Source organism: Muscardinus avellanarius, assembly GCF_963383645.1.
Source record: "Muscardinus avellanarius genome assembly, chromosome: 7".
NCBI classification, from domain to species: Eukaryota; Metazoa; Chordata; class Mammalia; order Rodentia; family Gliridae; genus Muscardinus; species Muscardinus avellanarius.
Genome location: NC_137793.1, coordinates 11,708,134 through 11,729,317, shown reverse-complemented (window position 1 = coordinate 11,729,317; position 21,184 = coordinate 11,708,134). Strand labels below are relative to the sequence as shown.

General features: G+C 44.3%; 1 protein-coding gene across 7 annotated transcripts in view; it reads left to right on the top strand.

Moving 5' to 3' along the window:
- Positions 1-1,169: 1,169 nt before the first annotated feature.
- Positions 1,170-21,184, top strand: part of EBF1 (EBF transcription factor 1) — a gene marked incomplete at both ends in the record, with an annotated part of 425,505 nt that continues 405,490 nt past the window's right edge. For all 7 annotated transcript variants that reach the window (XM_080699121.1, XM_080699123.1, XM_080699120.1 and 4 more), the window contains 5 exons: positions 1,170-1,303; positions 3,169-3,325; positions 3,876-3,939; positions 4,560-4,615; positions 16,555-16,628. In XM_080699121.1, the coding sequence (XP_080555247.1) occupies positions 1,170-1,303; positions 3,169-3,325; positions 3,876-3,939; positions 4,560-4,615; positions 16,555-16,628 (485 nt within the window). The remainder of the gene's footprint in view (positions 1,304-3,168; positions 3,326-3,875; positions 3,940-4,559; positions 4,616-16,554; positions 16,629-21,184) is intronic.

Sequence of the window (21,184 nt, the reverse complement as noted above, 5' to 3'; positions counted from 1 at the left end):
ATGCAGACCTCCAGCTCCAGTCTCTGGGCAGGATACCCCCCCGTCCTTCCTCGGTCCCCTGCCCCGCTCCGCGCGGCCTCGCGGCGCCCCAGCCCAGATGCCGGCGCTCGGCGTTCGCTCTCTCGCCACTTTGCAAGGAACTTTAACCGGCTCCCCTGCGCCACCGAGGGGAGGATGTTAATGAGGGAGCGTGGCCCGGCGCCGCCAGCCAGCCGGCTCCTGAGCTGCGATTGGCGCAGGCGAGGCGGAAGGATGACGTTATGCAAAGGAGGGGCGGGGCCTCGAGCCCCGAGCCCCGCCTCCTCCCTTTGAGGTTAGTGTGCCTGTGTTTAGCTCTGGGGAGAGTCAAACTGGATTCCATAGGGAAAGCCTGCAAATCACTTCTATTTTAGCAAGGAGAAAACAGAATCTCCATCCAGCAGGGTCCACCCCTCTCTTTCTCCCTCTCCTCTCTTTCTATCTCTCTCTCCCTCCCCCCTTCCTCTTTCCCTCTCTCCCCCTTCCCCCCCACCCTCCCTGGTGTATCTGTCTACGGCAAACAGCGTCCTCGTCTATACGCACTGAAAGGAAAGAAACATCTTTGGTTGGGAGAGAAGGAGGAAAAAAAAAAAGGAGAGAGAGAGGAAAAACTTGCCTGGTTGTGGAAAATGACACTTGAAGTAGCGAAGCCTGCAGCGCGAGTTGAATCTATTGTTTCTTAAATTGCCATCAGTTTTTTTTTTCTTCCTGCTTCTTCAAGTGAAGGGTACCTCTACAAAAGGAAACTCCAGCCCCTCCTGTCCTCCACTGGCCTGTGATTATTACAAAAAAAAGCAAAAAAAAAAAAAAAAGCACCCAAACCAAAAATCAACCAACCAAAAACAACCCCCAACAGCCAAGCATACATCTCTATTTTTTTTTTTAAATTGGCCTTTTCGTTGGATTTTCCCTTTCTTCTTCTTTTTTAAATGTCTTTTTCCCCCCTTTTCCGGGTTATCGCTCAGTTTTGAGAGAAGGTTTACATTTTTTTTTAAAATTTGCTTTCCAGCCCGCCTTGATCTTCTAAGCGCGAGTTCGTCGACTCAAAAAAAAAAAAAAAATCCTCTGGTTGGCGTTTTCTTTCCTTTTTTTTTTTTTTTTTTAAATATTTTCAAGGGGGAGGAGATTTTCCACAAGAAAAGGTTGTTTTCATGTTTGGGATTCAGGAAAGCATCCAGCGGACTGGCAGCAGCATGAAGGAAGAGCCCCTGGGCAGCGGCATGAACGCGGTGCGGACGTGGATGCAGGGCGCCGGGGTGCTGGACGCCAACACGGCGGCGCAGAGGTGGGTACCGCGGCGGCCGGGCGGCGGCTGCGCTCGGCTCGGCTCCCCGGGCTCCGCGGCCGGCTGCGCGGCGCTCCCCGCGGCGGCCGGAGCCCGAGCCCGAGCCGGAGCCGCAGCCGCAGCCGCAGCCGGGCGAGCAGCCGCGCTCCGCGGCGCTCTCCGCCGCCTCGCCCGCCGCCGTTTTCATTTTGTTTTAACCCAGACGAAGAAGCGTCTCGCCAGCTGGATGCTGGAGAGCCGTGTTTATATGCGATCGCTCTTTCTTTTCTGGCTGGCTCTCTAATTTTTCTTACCCCCCTTTCTCTTTTTCTTATTCCTTCTCTTTTCCCTCCTTTATTTTTTTCTCGTTCTTCCCCTCCCTCGCTTCCCTTTTCCTCGCTCCTTCCATTTCTCTCTTTTCTTCCAATCCTTTTAATTTTCCTTCCCCTTTTACCTCCATCCCTCCTTTCCTCCTCTCCTTTCTCCGAGCTCCCCTCCTCTCCATCTCTCCGGTCTCCTCCGCTTTCTCCCGCGAGTCTACCCTTATTTCTTCTGTCTGGTTCTCCCTCCCTCCCTCTCCCTCTCTTTCTCGCCGTCAGCTCTTTCTCAGTCCATCCCTTGACTAGCGACTCCCAACTTTAATTCTGACATCTCCTAAAAGTCTTCCTCCCCCACGCCCTGTCACCTCGGCCTCTTCCACCCCGTCTCCCACTCGGGCTCCCCAGACGCTAGACGGTGTGGCCTGGAGGCGCTGCCCCTGAGGGTTGATTTGAGGAACTTTCCTGGGCACACCCAGTGCCCTTTCCAGGGCATCCTAGTCCCAAGTGAGACCTGGTGCCCTCCCAATGCCGGCCACTGGCTGGGCTTAGGGGAGTGGGAGACCCGGTGGCCCCCAGCCCTGTCAGGCTCCCAGAGTGCGGAAAGGGAAGAAGGGACAGGACTGATTACATCATGGCCAGCTTCCCGGGGCTGGAGAAATGTGTCCCCAGCCCAGTTCCCGTCCTGCTGAACAGAAGGTTGGGGTAGTTGGTCGTGAGAGTGAGAGTGAATTGGGTAACTGGGCTGGAAGTGAAAGTCGGCGCCTGTGTGCGTGTGTGGGGTGCGCGCGCAGGCGTGTGTGTTTGTGCATGTGTGCGCCTCTGCGCTCTGTGTTGGGCAGGTCAGGCTGTCAGTGGCCTCTGTTGCCCAGGCGCCCCCAGCCTCCGTTCCTGGAACCAGCGTGAGGATTATTTGTAGGAACACTGCAACTTTTTCAGGACAGTCTTTAAAAAACATTCCAGTTGTTTTTCCCATAGCGACCCCCCCCACACACACACAGCTGGAGTCCTCCCCAGGACTCTTCTCCTCCACATGCAAGTTTTGATGGAGAAAATTTGCTTTTTGGAGGCCAAGCACCCGCAATTGGCGAGGGCGTCGGAGGTTCCCTGCAGGGAGAAACCTATCTTGTCTCCATTCATTCCCACCTGTCCACCAAGCTGAGACGGGCAGATGGGGCAGGTTAGCCTCAACCCATACACAGGCTCCCTCTCTCTGATTCGTAAACCATGGCTCTTCCAACCTCACCCACCACGACTTTCCTGGCTTCCCACGCAGCGCGCTTCAGGGAGGAGAAAAAGCTTAGTCTTCCATCCCGCCCGCAAAACCTAAAACAAAACTTTTCACACTTCTTTGGCAAGTTTGGAGGACAAGTGCTCTGTCCTCCGGGGGGAAGAGCACAGGCACAGGCAAAGACACGCTGTCCGGCCGTCGGCTGCGCCCAGGGCGCCGGAGGGGTCTTGGAGGGCACCCACTGGATGTTTTGGGGGCAGAAGAGGTGGGCGTTGAAGGATGCGCTCGTGTGTGCTGGTGACTGGTGCAGCCGTCTAATTCTGAGTCTTTGGCCGCAGCGGGGTGGGTCTGGCCCGGGCTCACTTTGAGAAGCAGCCACCGTCCAATCTACGAAAATCCAACTTCTTCCACTTCGTCCTGGCCCTCTACGACAGACAGGGCCAGCCCGTGGAGATCGAGAGGACCGCTTTTGTGGGGTTCGTGGAGAAGGAAAAAGTAAGTGGGCGCAGCGCCCTGCCCCGTCCCGGGACTGGGGAGCAGGCCTCGCACAGTGGGAGGCTCCTTCCTCGTGAGTGCTAAGCACAGGTAACACAGTCCTGCGAGGGGCGTCCCCCAGGCCACTTCCCGTCCGGGACGAATCTGGGCTCCCGGCACCCAGTCCTGCTCCAAATAAAAAAAGTTCAAAAGGAGCCCCCTGAGCCGGAGAGGGGCGAGCCCAGGGCGCTGCACAGTCCAGGAGCTTGAGTGCCCGGCAGGAACTTGTCCTCGACTATCACACCACACAGCGCCTGCCTCTGATGGCCCAGGCCCGAGTCCCCAGGCCCTGGGGAGAGGAGGGCTCCTAGGCTCCTCCACGGAATTTTCTGGAAAGGGAGAGAGAGGAGTTTGGGATGGGGCGGAGGAGGAACCGCACTTTGCCACCTTTGGGTTGCTACTGGGGGGTCGTGGCTGGGGGGGGGGGGGATCATGCCTCGAAGTTGGGCCACTCGCTCACGCCGACCTCTCTCCTGCGTCTCCTGTGTTCTTGCGTTTTGCTGCAAACTAGGAAGCCAACAGCGAAAAGACCAATAACGGAATCCACTACCGACTCCAGCTGCTGTACAGCAACGGTGAGGCTCCCTTCGGGTCTGCGCCTGCACCTCGGGGCTGCGGGCCAGGGCAGGGGGCTCGGGGAGCTCCCGCTGGACCCAGGCGCCCGCAGCAATCTCAGTCCGCCTCCTCCAGGTGAACCGGCCTGAGCTCGGTCCTAGGAAGTTTCACCTGGGGGAAACCCGCCGTGGCCCGAGGGCGGCTTCGTGCTCCGAGCTAGGGCGTCTCCGCCGGGGCAGAGCCACGGCGGTTCTCTCTCCACTCCCCGAGGCCCGCTCCTTAGGCTGGACCAGACTCCCGCCCCCAGCCTGCCCGGGGTCAGGGGGCCCGGCGGCGAGGTGGCCGGGGCTGCTCCAGGCGGTTGCAGAGGGGCCTTGCCTGGGAAGGAAGGGTGTTCAGGTGGGACTCCTGCCCCGTTTCTGGCGGCAGCGCTTGGAGCCTGGCTTGCAGAGCCAGGGCTAGGCCGGCGTCCCCTCTGGATGCCAGGGAAGGGAACTCCTGGCCGTGGGAATCCCGTCTGCCCAAACGCCCTTTCCCGGTGGCGGCGGTTGTTACTGTTGTTTTGTTTAACTGTTTACCCCACCTCCTGCAGCCGATTGCCTCTCATTCGAGCCTCCCTTTCCTTGTCCGCCTCCCCTAGGGATAAGGACCGAGCAGGATTTCTACGTGCGCCTCATTGACTCCATGACAAAACAAGTAAGTTTCTTCATTTCGCGCCGTGGGGGTGACGCTAAGGTCACAAAATTCAGGGGAGTCGAGAAGCTGGCTGCTGCCCGGCGGGAGGCTGGAACTCCAAACGCTCAAAGCCAGGCTGGGCCGGGAGCACCTCCCTCGAAGCCCTTCAGGGCCCGTTAAGCGCTCTCTCCCGCCAGTGGGGAGCACGGGGTGCAGCTGGAAGGCTCCTTCCCTCCAGGGGAAGCCAGGCCTTAGGACCTGAGACCACCCCGAGCGGAGTGCGCTGAACCAGGGCTGAACTTCCTCTGCCTGGGCCCGGGAGCCCCAGGGGGTGCAGAAGGTGCCCGGGGGCTCTGGGATGCCAGGAGTTTAACTTCTGCAACCCAGGCCAGCCAGGCCTCCTGGGCTTAAGGAGCAAAGGCGGCTTCCCCAGAGGTGGGAAGGTGGGTGGAGAAGACAGAGAACCACTTTGCAGGGTTTTTTTTTTTTTTTTTTTAAAGGGAAATGATTGTGGAGGGTAGTATTGGAAGAGGGAGCCACAGTTGTTAGAGGATATTTTGCAAAAAGAAACACACACACACACACACACACACACACACACACACCTCCTGCCTTTTGCCCCCAAGATTGGCAGGGTGCCAGGCAGTGAGCTTGCGGTCTTAAAGGTATATAGACGGCATTTCTTAAGCTCCCCAACACGCGGGTGTCAGGCAGTGCACATTAAGGCTGAGTTATGGTTTAAAAGATACAATTATGAGCCGAGTCAGAAGAGAGGCCTGACATTTTAATGAGACACAGGAGCTTCCCCCCCCCCCCCACCCTTCTTCTTCATTTTAAGAAAAGTTTAGTTTCAGAATGAAGTAGCTAGCTGGTTAGGTAGTTGGAGGACTTAGTCGCAGAAAAAAAGGAGACAGTTTTATTGGGTGGGGGAAAAGAAATGAGAACAAAGGGAAAAGTTGTTCATTGGGTACTAAACAACATTTAGTCAGAGGATTAAAATTTGTTTACTTAATTATTGTTTTTTTTTAAAAAATTCTTTAATAAGGAAACTGATGACTTAGAAAGTTAGAAATTTGGGTATGCATGTGTATTTAAAAATTGCTTTTAGATATGTATACCTTAAATACGTTGCATGCAATGCACGTTGATATGCTGTTAGCAGTCTTTAAATCTACACAGCAAGAGCCAGTTTCATAACAGCAAATTTTGATGAGTGTTCTCACATTTCATTATGACCGAAGTAGAAGAAAACACAGGGTACACAATGTATTTTTAAAATAATAAATAAATATTTATTGAAATAATTTCATGTTACTTCCCTTAAATATTTGTCTTCCTTGAAGATTTTGTTCATTTCTCAGATGATAGCTCAGAGTAATTCCCAGTTATACTTTTAGACTGGGTCATATTTTCTCTAATGGATTTGATTATTAAGTAGGATAATTCTCTTACATGTGGACTCTGTTTTGTTAGAATTTGTTCCTGCTACGCAGAAACACAAAAGCCTAATTTCAGTAACTGATTTTCTTTCGTAAGACCAAAACAAAAATATCTTAAGCATAGTGTTTTTTTTTTTCTTCCCAAAAATTGTCTTTGCTACTCTGGATGTACCTTCCTGCCATTCTTAGCACAGGGGGAGGGGGTAAGACTAAGGGGAGGAATGCAAACCCTAATGCGTATTCCATATGTGTTTATTAGGATTTACTTTTTAAAAGATAAAAAAAACACACAAATAAGTATATAAGGCCTGTCTTTGTGTGCAACATCTATGACTGAAATGTTAAATTATAGGCAGCACCATGAAACAAACCGTTTTAGGGAGATCAAAGTTAGTAGATGTTTGAAGTGATTCTATCTCATTTAAACTTTTTGGAAACTTTATTTTAGATCTCTCTAAACAGAAAGTGTCATCAAGAATTGATTTCCCCATTATGAAATGAGCTGATTTTGAATACTATCGTAGGGAAAGGACAGGTGAATAAATTTTTGATCTTTATAAAGCCATACATCAAATATCATTTTACTAACGAGGTCATAGAGCTTAAGAAAAACTGCAACTAAAGGCATTCTCCCACCATTTGGTACCATCATACATTCTATGAAGAGGGAGAGGAAGAGAGGGACAAGAACAGATAATGTCTTTTTTAAAAAAAAAACAATAGCAGGTAGAGAAGGCCTTTTGCCTTATATGACATCTTACTGTTAAAATCATAGATGTATGCAAGTATATATTTTGGTGGAGAGTAACCTGAAAAAAGTTCAGGAATTGTCTAAGTGTAAAAATATGAAGAAAAAGGCTATTTCAAGGCACACCTGTTTGCTTTCATAATAATTAGATAAATAATCCTCTTTGGTGACTTTTGCTTTGAAAGGTAACCCCAGCTCGTTATCGATGTGCTTGTTCTTTGATTACATGCTGCAAGAGTTTGGGAAAGTAGGTTAGCCTCTTGCGGACACAGTTAATACACTCTTCTCCAAAAGACAGAACAGCATGAAGCGGTCTCACTTTCTCAAGCTGTGATATAATATTTACACTAGCTTTCATGAATCAAACGGTGGCTCCTCATACTAGCTTGAAATTATTCTATGATAATTACATACCCAGTCTGATGTCAAATTTTGTACATTTTCAGTTTTTCTTAAATGTACGGCGGCCCCTTCAATCACAAGTAAGGCTTGGCATCAGCTGACTAATTAAACAGCTACACTCTCCCCCAAGAGTTCCTGATGGGCTCCACATTTCAATTTTAGACTGCAGAATGGAATAGTTTGTGTGATGTGATGAATTCTCATAACATTGTAAATTGTGGCAGAATACCTTGCCTCTTTAAGAGTGTTTTCCTAGTTGCTTGCTTATCGTAATATTTTTCATATTAGAGATGTGGCTTTCTTTACGTGATGTCATATCCTTGACTCACGAGCTGGAATTCAAATTCAAAAGGAATCCTCCCTGGACAAGTGACATGCATTTGTGCATTCTACATTTTCATCACCGATTCCTGATCTTGAGTGGAATTAGCAACATTGAGATCACACAGAAATGTACTCAACCAGCCAAGATGTATTGATACGACACAGTATTTCATACCTTTTCTGAGGGTCTCATTAGACTGTTTTGGATAATGACTCTTAATTTTGGACTCTACCAGGAATGATCAAGCTTCACAGCAAGTGAATATATAAGGGTCTGGGGCTCCTTCTCCCTAAACCTCCCTTGTGAATTACATAGGATATATTTTTAAAAATTGTTCACCAACTAAGAAGTAGAAATCTTGCTTTGGGGAATGGCGTTTCAAAACCAAGTTCAGCTGGACTAAAAAGAGATTGTTTTTATGTAACTGGTTTTGGTATTCTGTTTGAGAGCGTGCAAAAGGCCCTGTAGGATCCAGAAGTTTCTGGCTGTTGCATCCAGAAACAGTATCTATCGCAGAAGCTCAAAAGAACTGAGTGGGGGAGGCCTGAAGTTTACCTTATTTTTTTGTACTTCTTGAAATAGATTACTTTCTGTGATTGCTTTAGTGGGAGAATTTAACTTTAAGTAGTTAAAAAGCAAAACAAAACTTTAGCTCACTCCCTTCCTACCATCTTGCTAAGAGTGATATATTCTTCCGTGACACTCAAAAGTATACCAAATTTCAGAAACGTATCAAAACCGAAATGTTGCCTGCCCCCAAACAAAAGCTCTTTTGGAGAGGGGATAACTACAGTCACATAATCTTTGAAAGGGGGTTAAAGGTGGGAGGGGTGAGGATTCCCTATGCAGCACCCGGCACAGTGTTTAAAGTGTAATAATCAGAAATCCTGCCAGATTTCTCCTCCCAGCTAGACTTCTTTATTTATTTGTTTTGATGTTCCCAGTACTTTAAGTTATTGAGGAAAGTATACCCCCCCATTGATTGTTTCATTATATCCCACCACGGCTACATAGATTTGATTAGCAACCCTTTCAGTTCCTAGTTCTTCATTGGTAGATAAATACATTTTTAGTGTATCAATAAGTTCCCAAGGTATTCACCAGGCCTGCAGAGAGGTGCGTCCCTCTATTTAGAGAAACAAACAAAATCAAATTTTTTTTTTAATTTAAAAAAAGGATGGGACAAGTTTATAGTCAGGGGCCATATTTCAGCAGCTTGGTAATATGTCAAAAATGCAGGTGATTTAAATTTCCTTGCACATAGAGGAATGAAAAAGTTTGGAATTTTTATGCATGATCAGGACCTGTGTTTGGGAAAATGTAAACTCATCACAGTGGAAAATGTGTTGTTTGGAGTCTGGGGGTGAAAACAAAGCTGATGGTTTTGGAGAGATTGCCGGAGCCAGATGGCCTAGTACTTCCCCAGTCTGGCGGTCCAACTGCTCCCTCCTGGATAATACACAGCCATTTGTTCGGGGATATTTACGCTAGAGCTCTTTCCATGTGAATGTTTGAACAGCATTAAAAACGAACATATTAGTAGGGGTGCATTTATCGAACTTGTATGACGGTACTGAACTGACGGTCTGTTATCTCTGCCTTTACTTATATATTACCAAGAGGGGTGCAGGAGTGTGTGGACCTTGGTGAATTGTTTACATAGTTTTTGAGCAAGAAGGTTTTGGTCTTAGCAATAAAATATCTAAGCATTCAAAATCAGAGTAATGGAAATAGCAATAGTGCCCGCCTCGAAGCTCTGTTGTGAGAATTACATGAATTCACACACATAAGAAGCTTAGAACAGTGACTGACACATGTTAAGTGTTTAATAAATTAGCGGCTCTTATTATTTCTAATGTTATTGTTGTTGTTGTTGTTATTGTTCCATTGAGTTGGCAGAGTCAATTGTATCTACAAACATAGATGTAAATGTAGTTACCATGTGAGTAAAACATCTTTTATTGCTGCTAGGAAAAGAAATAAAACATGGGTTTGTTAGAATGATTTAGTTCGTTTCTCTTCTTTAGGGAATTTGAGTAATATCAGGGGTTTTAGTTGAGAAGGAAAAGATGCATCCTAAGGCTCAGGGCCTCAGGTTTGCGTTGACATTTTATGCAGGGCTGTGATGTAACTGAACTGCACACTCAATATGATCTCATTCCTTTGCAACCTTCCTGATTCACTTCTGAAAATGGACTGGCTCAGCTGCTGAGCTGAAATTACATCTTTGCAATTTGTTCACCAGGACTTGAGCTGCTAATTGAAGCAAAATAATCTTTTTTTTTTAAATTGTATCCCACTAGTAATGTTGGATTGCTGTTTGACACAATTGCTTATGAAATGTCAGATTTGTAGTGTTTTCTTTGGCATGATTTAATTTTTTAACTAGGCCTTGTTTACCTATTGGAAATTTCTAGAACCATATTAGCTAAGTGCTTTTTATTTTTTATTTTTATTATTTATTTACTTAGCATTAAGAATTGAACCCAGAGTCTATCTACAACTGAGCTATACCCCAGCCTTATTTTATTTTTCATTTTAAAACAGGGTCTTACTAGGTTTCTGAGGTCCTGTTACATTACTGAGGCTGGCCTTGAACTTGTGATCCTTCTGAATCAGCCTCCCAAATGCTGGGATTATAGGTGTATATCACTATGCCTGGCTATTTTTTTTTTTTTTAATGACAAGCAGTGAAGCTTAGTCAGATGTAATGGTTATTATTACAGTGTGTTGATACTGTAGGTGTTTATATTGTTTTTTGATTAATTCAGTTCTTAGGAATTTGCTACCAGGGGCTTGGTGACAGTTTATATTCAGAGAATATTTCTCTTCTGGTTAAAAGAGGTACTTTATACATTCATCAACTTATTCCCCAAGGTGGCAAATTAGATTTGGACTTTTGTATGTGGAAAAGGAGTAACATTTTTTACGTCACTGTTTTTTTTGTTGTTGTTGTTTTGTTTTGTTTTTAGGGGTTTTTTTTTTTTTTTGGTACTGGGGATGAAACCCTTCTACCTCTGGGCTATACTCCCAGACCTATTTTATATTTTATTTGGAAACAGGGTCTCTTAAGCCAGCAAGGCTGGCTTCGAACCTGCGCGATCCTCCTGTCTCCGCCTCCCAAGCATGGGGATTACAAGCGTGTGCCACCACGCCTGGCTAGGTCACTGTTTTGATTTGAGTGCAAAGTTAGGACTTTTGTTAGTCATATATGATCTTCTCTCCTTTTTTCTTTTAAAAGCTATTGATGTCAAGTCTTTGTTTGGTTGCAAATTCAGAAAGACTTTTAATGGAAACATTTTGTTTCTAAAAATCTTTCAGATTTTGCTGAACCAACATCAAAAGTATTCTTGTTAGCACTTCCCCCACAAAGAGTTAAAACTATTAGAAAAGTGAATGAAGAAAAGCCTTCCTCAGCTCTCCCTATTTCCTTGGGCATCCTATTTGAAGTGAGATCCTGGTGTATGTTAACTGTGCAATCTTTATCCGTAATAAATTTCAATGACCTGTTAAGACTCGGTGCTATTTTTGCAGAGCAGGGGTAAAGGTGCACGCAAAGATGTCTTCCTCAGACAGCCCTTGTGGAGGCACACTTAGTTCATTGATGCACTGATTTTCAAAGGTGTTGCAGGTTAATTTATAATCGGGCGTTTGAAACCGATGGCATGTACCCTCTAACAGTAACATTTCCTGCGCTATTGTCCCGTAAGGATGTGAAAGTTTAACAACTCCTATGTTTTGTTTTTCTTCTTTAGTTCATGATAAAAAGGAATCCAGGGAGGGGGAAAAAAAAAAAAAAACCTCAATCTGAAAGTGAAGAGAGTATTAAAAATAAGAGGCAATATTTTCCATCTGCTTATTAGAGGATAATATTTAGAAAAGGTAGAGTAGCACATCAGAAAAAGAAATCTGCTCTAAGCATTTGTTTTTGACAACCTGTTTATCTGCATCGCCAGGTTTTTAAGGCTGAGATGAAGTTATTGCTGTTTTTACCCTCTTACTTTTCTTCCTGTATAAGCATTCCTACCGCCTTAAGGGATCGATCTGCCACTGGCAGGATTAATGTAAACACCATTCTCCAGTTGATATCCTAGTTTTTAGTTCCTAGCTTAGCAGCCTCAACTGGCTTCACCCTTGCTGGATTATGGGAAGAATGCATTTTGTGTAATTTCTTCCCCTCTCCCACTCATCTTTGTAGCGGGCCGCATGCCCTCACTCCTGATAAACACATTGATTTATTTAAACCATGGTTGCCTTTGCCACTCTTGAAGCAGACCCCTCTCCTCCCAGGGAGCAGACGCATGATTTACTGTGGAGGATGACAGTGAGCCTTCTTCTTGGGGTTCCATTGTCTGGGCCCGAAACCAGCTGTCTATTAACATGGCTTCTCTTAAAATAGTCAAGGCTGCTTATAAGCTCCTGGGATTTCCCAGCTGATCCTAACTCACCCGAGCTTTATGCATACCCCACAGGAGCGTATGAAAATAGGAAGGAAAGCAGAAACTTTACCTCCATAAGTTGGTGGTAGAGGGTCCCAGTCCTTGAGGTTGAAAGTTTGACTTTCCTAAAGTGTGAACTTTTCCTCTATGTGTGCTAAATGTAGGGAGAGGGGCTGATCTAGGGCTTTCGGTTGGGATGACAAGCTGGAGGGAGAACTTGGTCTTATTTTTTAAATGTTGTCTTATTGTTACCACTTTGCCTAGGAAATTCTCATCCAAATAAGTTGATTGCATCTTCAGGGCTCCCATCGGAGTGTTGATTTTGGGGCCTCGGTGTGTATGGTGAAGTTGAAGGGGGTTTTGTCTTTAAATTCCACTCAAAAGCTAACTCTCTTAAAGTGGGGCTTTAGTTCATTGTAGCTATGGGATGTGTGTGTGTGTGTGTTTTACTGGGAATGGAACCCAGGGGCATTCTACCTCTGAGCTACATCCCCAGCCCTATTTTTTATTCTTTATTTTGAAACAGGGTCTTACAAAGTTGCAGAGGGCCTCATTAAGTAGCCGAGGCTGTCTGTGAACTGAGGTCCTCTGGCCTCCGCCTCCCAAGCACTGGGATTACAAACCTGCCTCACCCAGCCCCCCCCCCCACCCCCTGGCTTGGCTATGGGGTTTTAGTTCTATCCCATGGTGGAATTTCACTTTCTTCTATTTCAGAAGCCACAGAACCAACTTCTTTCTCTGCTCCTATGTGTTGAGAAATATTGCTCTATGTAGGCCCAAAGAAAGGGAGAGTAGAAACTCCATGGTTCTGTTCCTTCTCACAGTTCCTAATTATTTCTAAGCAAATCCAAACTCATGGTTTCATTTTTCTATGCTTGGAGAAAGACTCTCTGTTTCAATTCCACTGCCAGAAGCCAAGTGGCAGTTTGGTATTTGGTAAAGAGATGCGTTACGGAGACTCATATGGACCTTAAACAGAATTGTTTAGTTACACAAGGAAAAAACTTGGGATTTTTGGAAATCTAAATTTCCTGCTTAGGGGAGTCATGAGCATATTTGCATTTCAGCATCTTTAATCAGATACCATTATGGGCCCACTGAGTTCAATAGAACCAGTAACCTCAGTAAAAATAACATTCATAGTATTTAGAAAGAATCAAAATGAGAATATCTAATGTAATTGATATTCTCCCCTCTTCCCCAGAACCCCTTTTATACAGTAGGGGGAACCTCACCGATATCTATGAATTTATTTACCAAATAACTTGTTTTATTTTATCAAGACAAATATTAAAGTTGGAACAGAGGTTATCTAGAGCATTTAGAGAGCATACAGTTTAGTGATATTTAATACTTTTAGTGATATTTAGTGATTTAGCAGAAACACATCATTTGAATTTTTAGCATCTTGTATGAGAACTAATCAGTAATTTACTGTGCTTTTTATTATTTTCCAGCAGCGATGGCAGGAAATAAAGCAGGCAGATAGAAATTTTGGTTTCTAGAGCGTTTTTTTTTTTTTTTTTTTTTAACTAATGCATTTTCTTGGGTAAAGTTACTTCTTGGGAATTTGAGAAGGTCTTTTAAGAATACAGAAAAGAATCATTCTATCTCTGCAAAGAATAGTAGGTGTAAATATGAGGCATTAGAATATTAGCATAAGGTAGATGATCTCCCCCAGAAGATAAGTAATAAGTAATAATTTTATAGTGGGGAAACCTGGCTGATGATTTCCTTATCTTAACCAGATGGTCAGCATTTGTTGCCAGAGGTTGAACTAGTCCACAGCGTGGCCTATTATAGGGCGAACTCTGCATCACCCTTTTACTGTTCCTGCTCTAAAGTATATAACTTTAATCTGAGTCTCCCCAAACTCAGAAGAACCCAAATTGAAAGGGGTTCTACAAAATAACTGACCTGTATTATTAAAAAATGTCAACGTCACAAAATACAAAGATTCACAAATGTTCCAGATTAATGGCAACATGACAGCTAAGTGCAGTGATTTGTATTGGATTTTCTTTTGCTGTAAAGGACTTTATTGGGTAATTGGTAAATCTCAATAAGGTCTGGAGATTAGATTAGTGTATTGTATCAATGTTAATTTTCTGATTTAGGATAATTGTCTGGTTATGGAAGATAATTTCTTGTTTTAAGGAAATACATGCTGAAATATTGAGGACACGTCTGCGATTTAGTAAAGAATTATTTAGGGGAAAGATAGAGAAAAGAAAAAAAAGCAAATTTAACAAAATGCAAGCCTTTGAAGATCCTGAGTAACAAGTATTTTGGACTTCTTTATATTTTTTGTAACTTTCCTGTAAGCTTACAATTATGTGAAAGTAAAAATATTTCACAAATACAGGGTAATCATAGACTGTACATTAAAAAAATGGTTTCGTTGAACCAATAGTAGAGAATTGGTTTTTTTTCTCAATTTTTTTGTGTGGTACTGGGGATGGAACCCAGGGGCATTCTACCTCTGAGCTCTACCCCCAGCCCTATGTTTTATTCTTTATTTTGAAACAACGTCTCACTGAGTTGTAAAGGGCCTCACTCAGTAGCTAAGGCTGTTCCATGAACTGCGATCTTCCAGTCTCAGTCTCCCTTTAAATGCTGGGATTATAGCCGGGCGTGGTGGCGCACACTTGTAATCCCCACGCTTGGGAGGCAGAGACAGGTTCGAAGCCAGCTGCCCGCGCTGGCTTAGGAGACCCTGTTTCCAAATAAAAATGTTAAAATAGGTCTGGGAGTGTAGCCCGGAGGTAGAAGGGCTTCTGGGAACCCCAGTACCACCAAAAAAAAAAAAAAAAAAATGCTGGGATTATAAGTGTGCACCACCACTCCCGGGTTTCTCAAATTTTTTTATTGATACATTGTAATCATACATTGTGGTGAAATTCAGGGCTAAAGAGGCAAATAGACACACAGCACTCCTTGAACCCGCTTCCTTTCTTCAATTTTTAACTTGTTGCAAAGTTTTTATTTTTCATTTTTCTTTTTTGTGATATTGAAGATTGAACCTAGAGGGATTCTGCCTCTAAGCTACACGCCTAGCCTTACTTATATTTTTAAACTTGAAACAGGGTCTTATTAAGTTGCCGAGGGCCTTAGTAAGTTGCTGAGGCTGGCTGCGAACCTGTGATTCTCCTGTCTCAGCCTCTCAAGTACTAGGATTACAGGTGTGTGCTACCACGCCTGACTGCGAAGTTTGTTTTATCTTCTGGTCAGTGATCATAACTAGGATTCACTCCAAGGGTCTGCACACACTGGGTCTTAAGTTGTACCCATCGCTAGCAGGCTCTGAAGATCCCAGGTTCAAAACCAAAGTGCATTAGAACCAACTATTAGCTCCCATGGCGTCTTTTATCTACTACATAAGAACAAACTCTGATTAATTTAAGTAGTTTTGTCACCAAGAAAATGAGGGCTATGTGAATGTGTGAAAGTAATTTTATTAACAATTCGAGGCTGTGTTATATTAGTATTATGCAGTGACGCAGTGTTAAATTAGTTGAGTGCTTCCTGTGCACAGCGCCGCTCTGTTCATCATCGTGTGTTTTTCTTTGGCCCGGGATCTATGAGGAAGTCGGGCCTCAGGGAACCTTCTTGGTGTCACAAAGCTTAATGTTGTGCACACACTAGAAAACAAAGTAGACAAAACCCACTATCGTGGCTGGTTAGATGATTTGGGACTCCAGACTTTGAAACTGAGATCTAGCTGGAAATGGTGGTACATGCCTGTAATCCCAGTACTTGGGAGGCTGAGCCAGGATGATCACAAGTTTGAAGACAGCCTCAGCAAGTAGTAAGACTCTAACCTAGTGAGACCCTGTTTCAAATAAAAATAAAATTGGATAGAGCTCGGAGGTAGAATGCCCCTAGGTTCAACCCTCAGTACCACCATAACCACACACACACAAAAAAAGATCGAATTCTGCTTAGTTTAGGAGGATAATTCCATGGCTTAAGATCCCCACACATAGCACATGCAAGCCAGTGGTCCTATTTGGGTAGGCATATACCTTTGAGAAAGTATATATTTCACCTATTTGTGGGAAGATTCTGTCCTGATGACTCTTAAAAATGATACACAATCAGTGTTTGGGCTCAGAAGCTTCACCTACATTTCTCTTCTACTGCTCACCAGAGAACCCAAAATGTTGAGGCTGAAAGTAGTAAAACGAGAGGCCAATGCATTACCACTTAACATCAAAGCCACATGCTTTTCTATATTTAGAATAAATAATATCTTAATCTGCCCAGCCTTCTAGGGCTTCCTTCCTGATTGATTAGACTTATTATTATTTTTTATTCTGCATTGAAAGGAGAATTATGGTTGTCTTGACAACAGAAACCCATCTCACAGGCTGATCCAGAGATGTGCAGCATAAGGAAGTGGTTGACAGGGCCGAGGGGGCCGTCTCCTGTTTCACTCCATTTGGGTCGACCCTGAACCATGTACCTGGAGACAGCTCAGTGAGGTTTTGGACTCTGAGAAGCAAGCTGACTCTCAGTAGTGGTGAAGCAGTGAGGAACTCCACTGTTGCCGTGTGCCTTCTGCTACCCTGGCTCCATTCTTAGCTAAAATCATGCCTCTCTTTCAGGCCATAGTGTATGAAGGCCAAGACAAGAACCCTGAAATGTGCCGAGTCTTGCTAACGCATGAGATCATGTGCAGGTAAGAAAGTCCTTGGGCCCTCTCTCTCTGTAATCAGCAAAGAAAAGATGAATCTGTATCTCAAATGTAGGTGAACCCAGGTCTATTTTTGGGTGTACATTGATCTTGCTTCTAGGAGACAGTCCAGGGAAGAATGGTTAGGTGTGAGTATTTGGTAGTCAAGGGTCAGGCTTCATGGTAGTTCTCAATTCTTTATCAGATTTCATCCCCAGAGACAGCCATTTCCCTTTTGGACTCACACTGTCAATGGACACAAAGCAGTGTCTTCCTCTTCTTCCTTCAATTGAATAAAACACAATATAACCCTTTGAGTATTAATATAGGTGCTCAAGGGCATTGCTAGTAAAATGAAGAGTTCTGAGATCAGCAAAGGTTTTTGTCTGGATGAACTTGAAAGTTATAGTCTCCTTATTCCTCCTTTAAAAATTAAGTGTGTGTGTGTGTGTGTGTGTGTGTGTGTGTGTGTGTGTGTGTGTCTGGTACTGGGGATTGAACCAAGGGACATTCTACCTCTGTACCCTACCCCCAGCCCTATTTTGCTTTTTAGTTTTAAATAGCATCTCACTAAATTGCAGAGGGCCTTGCTAAGTTGCTGAGGCTGGCCACAAACCTGCAATCCTCCTGTCTCAGCCTCCCAAGTATTGGGGTTACAGATCTGCACCACTGTGGTGGGCTTATAGTTCACACTTTTAAATTCTCTCACTTACAAATGTGACTATTCATACAGAGGGTATGATTCTTCCTTGAACTGCATGTGGTAATTTTCTGTCTTTTCTTCCCCCTTGCGTCTGAGTTACCCTGTCTATAGCTGACATTGCCAGTAATATTTCTTAGAGGTAGTGAGCTTTGAGCTTTCAGAAGAAATGGCCAAGATGAATCTGTAAAAGGTATATAAATCCATGGTACTCACAAAAGAGTGTCTTTGTTTTTGCCTGTGATTGGACTGAAGCAATATTTGAAAATTGGCAAAGCAGACCCTGTTCACCTCTGTGGCCAAGGCCAGACCTCTACATGCAAAGGAGTAGGTCAGGGAACAGCCTTTTAACTTGTATTTTTATTCTCGGTTAAATAACACCAGCACTTTGCTCCCAATATATTCAGAGTAATTGGATAAAGCACGAAGATGCCACTGTGCATCAGAGAAAGGCTACTAATTGCTTTGTTAGCCGTGCAGCTCTGCCTGGCACAAAGCATGCTTGGCTGCTGACTATTACTAACCGATCCCTTTAGGACTTTAGCTGCCACCTCGGCTTGGGTGGCCTTGACTTGCTGCTCATGGACTTGAGGGGGAAAAGCAATCTTAAAGCTCTACAGGTGGAAATAGAATCTAAAGGGCTTGATGGGCTTCCCGAGTAAAATCCCAAATATCAACTTCTTCTGTGTCTATAAACATTTCATTTGTTCTTTCTTTAAAAAAAAAAATCTAAAACGTTTTCTCCAAAATATATAGAATTTTTCACAAGTTTCCACCTCAGTGATTTGCAAAAACTTGTTAATTATTCCAAAAACAGGTTGTTTTTCTCCAACTTTGAGGCAGTAGCAGAATCCAAAAATATGTATTTTTTTATTGCTAGACAAAAATTAGCGTTATGGTGTATGTAACAATTATGCAATGAAACTGAGTTGCACCTTTCAGAATTAAATGAGTAAAATCCATTTTGAAAAGCACTGAAACATGACCTCCTTTGTCTGACCATTCCCCCCCCATCATTTCTCTATTATTTTAGCTTCCTACAATTAGTATGTCATTAGACTGAATTTTCCATGTCCCACCACATGTGATTCTAGCAAAATAGGAGACAGACAGGAAGATGGATCTCAACCAATAGGCTGAATAATAATCTATATATCATAGATTTGCATCTCGTATCTGCACATGTTTGGACTGTGCTAGAAATAATTCTATTCTTGAAACACTTAAAGATATATTATCCCTTTCACGCACAGGCCTACCCTCTATTAATGCAGTTTATATTTTTCTTGTTCTTAAAATTCATTGGTCCAAAGTGCTTTATTATGCTGGTTGCTGTTCTTTATTGCTGATGTTCTCTCTATTTTTCAGAAACATAAAAATAGCAAAAATAAAATTCTCAAGCCACCGAAGGCAAATGACGCTGTTTGTACCGCGTGGCTAAGAGGAAAAAGCCATATTAAAAATGTCATCTTGCTAATGTTACAGATTACAGTTTTTCCTGGCTGCCTATAGATGTGAAGGGGTACTGTTTGTTTACCAGGCAGCCATGACCCCATTACACAAACCTGTCATCTATTGTGTGGCTAACAGTCTTTTAAATTGCAAATCTGATGCTCTTTAGGGGGCTTTAGGAAAAAAAAAAATTCTCACTTTCCACACCATCCTATTTCTCTTGATTTCTTGCCTCTTATAAGTGGAAGTTGGGATGTGCTGAATTTGCACCAGGGGTGCAAATGCAGGCTCAATTATAAGCATAAAATTAGAGTCTGTTCACCATTAATCAGCCTGGCTAATTGCTATGCACCACCATTAGCCATATGGTGTGAAAGACAGCTTGCTCTCCCCAAGATGAAATTTCTTCATTGCAGACATGAAATAGTGAGGGCCCTGGATTTTAAAATAGCTTGTTTTAGATATTTAATTTCTAAACAACTTTCTGCATCGCTTTCTATCAAAGCTAACGGCACAATAAAACTTTGCGTTGATGTCACAAAAGCTGTGTATTTATAGTACATTGGTTACGGTAAAGGAAACACAGAGAATTTAGATCGACAAGAAAGGGCTTGGTATGATTCTGTTTTGTTGCAGAAAAAAAGAGAGAGAGAGAGGGAGAGAGAGATAACAGAAAAACAAAGTGTGTCCCAGGTGTTGCAAATTAAAAAAAACCCATTGTGTTCTGTGGAGAAGGTGACCCTACCTATCCTGTGGGCTGCCTAAAAGAATCGCCACATTGGATTATAATTATGCTACTCAAAGTCAAAAGCTCTTTGCGTGATATCATGGAGTACTTCTGTAGGATTCCTAGAGCGTCTGCTTTTTTGGTGATTTGGAATCTACCATACCAATCATCCTTGCATTGTGCTAATAGCTAGTGGTGAAGTTCTTAAAATAATAAGAACCATGAATGATTTTTTTTAAGAGTAGAATTCTATGAGGGATTTGTTTATAAGGGCATCCCGGCATCCTGTGATTAAATGCGAATGGAAAATAGGAACTCTGCTTGGTAGGTGAACCTGAACCTAGGTCCCCGTGGCCCAGATGAGCTGAATGAAGTAGGCTTCTCCATTTCAGATGTATAGGACCATTGCAGCATCAGGCATCCTGCTCAGGAAAGCATTCACTTTCTGTCATAATGCCTGGTTTCTTTTAGGACCAGGGATTCTCAAGGCTAGCCTGGTCCCTTGATAGGCTTAGGCTTTTTCTTCTTTTCACTTTTACTGGCTTATTCTGCTTTCTGTCCTCAGATACCCACTGAAGCCTGCTATCTCCAGGAAAGTACCTTTGGCCCTCGGTTGTGTCTCCTTGTAGGCAATCCTGTATGCTCTGTGATTTCCCTTCGTAGCTTTCAGTACCTTGCGATGGAGGTCTCAGGGCCTGTCTGTCTTTGCTGTGCTGAGCTCCTTGAAGGCAAGGAAGTTACTCAGTTACTCATAGGATGCCGGTCCAGATTAAGTGCTATAATCCCTACAAATGTTTATCACAGTCAGTACTGAGCCAGTACGCAGTCAGTACAGTCGGTACTGGGCGTCCATTTAGTTATTATTAGTCCTCTTAGTATTAGTGGAGGCAGTGGCAGCAGTCCCCGCCACTAAGTCTAGCTAAGTATTGGCACATGGTTGCTCAGAGGGAACGATGGTGTGAGAATATTGAGAGGAAGGGAGCTCTCTGCTGAGACATGAATGGACTTTGTGCATTCCCACTGTGGCGTTCAGGATGTGTCCACTCTTTTAGCACCTGGTATGTGCAAAGCCCCGTGGAATGCAGTGTTGGAAAAGGCTGGGTCCCTCAGGAAGAGAGCCTGGGGTGGAGCCTGGGAGGGAGACCTGTAGGCAGAAACCTAGAATTCACTCTGGCAGCGGTTGGATCTGATGAAGAAGACTGAGGCCAAGGGCCTGGCTTGCTCAGAGGAGGGAGGAGCTATCTGAAGGTGCGTGGAGCAGGGGGAATGGGGATAGGGAGGGGGTGAGGTAGAAGGCGGACTTTAGAGGGTGTAGGGAGATGTGTCTGCGTGCACGCAGGATCTCTCTGTGGGGAAGACTGCGGCTGGGCAGACGTGGGGCCTGGAGCTGGGAGGGGAGCGCAGGTCAAGGATAATTGACTGGGAAGGTGAGTGTTGAAGCCACACGCTTAGATGGGGTTGACAGGTGGGAGACTATAAAAAGAAGAGGCTGTGGCTGCCCTGTTAAGGAGTAGTCATATTTAGCAAGGAAAAGGGAGATGTCGAAGAGTAGGAAAAGAACCTGGAACATATAGGGCCCAAGAAACAAGAGGCAGGTGTCTTAACAAGGGGCAGTCATCCGTAGAATGCCTGCTGGGGCCATCCAGGTGATGAGCATGAAGACCAAAACACCAGGACATCACT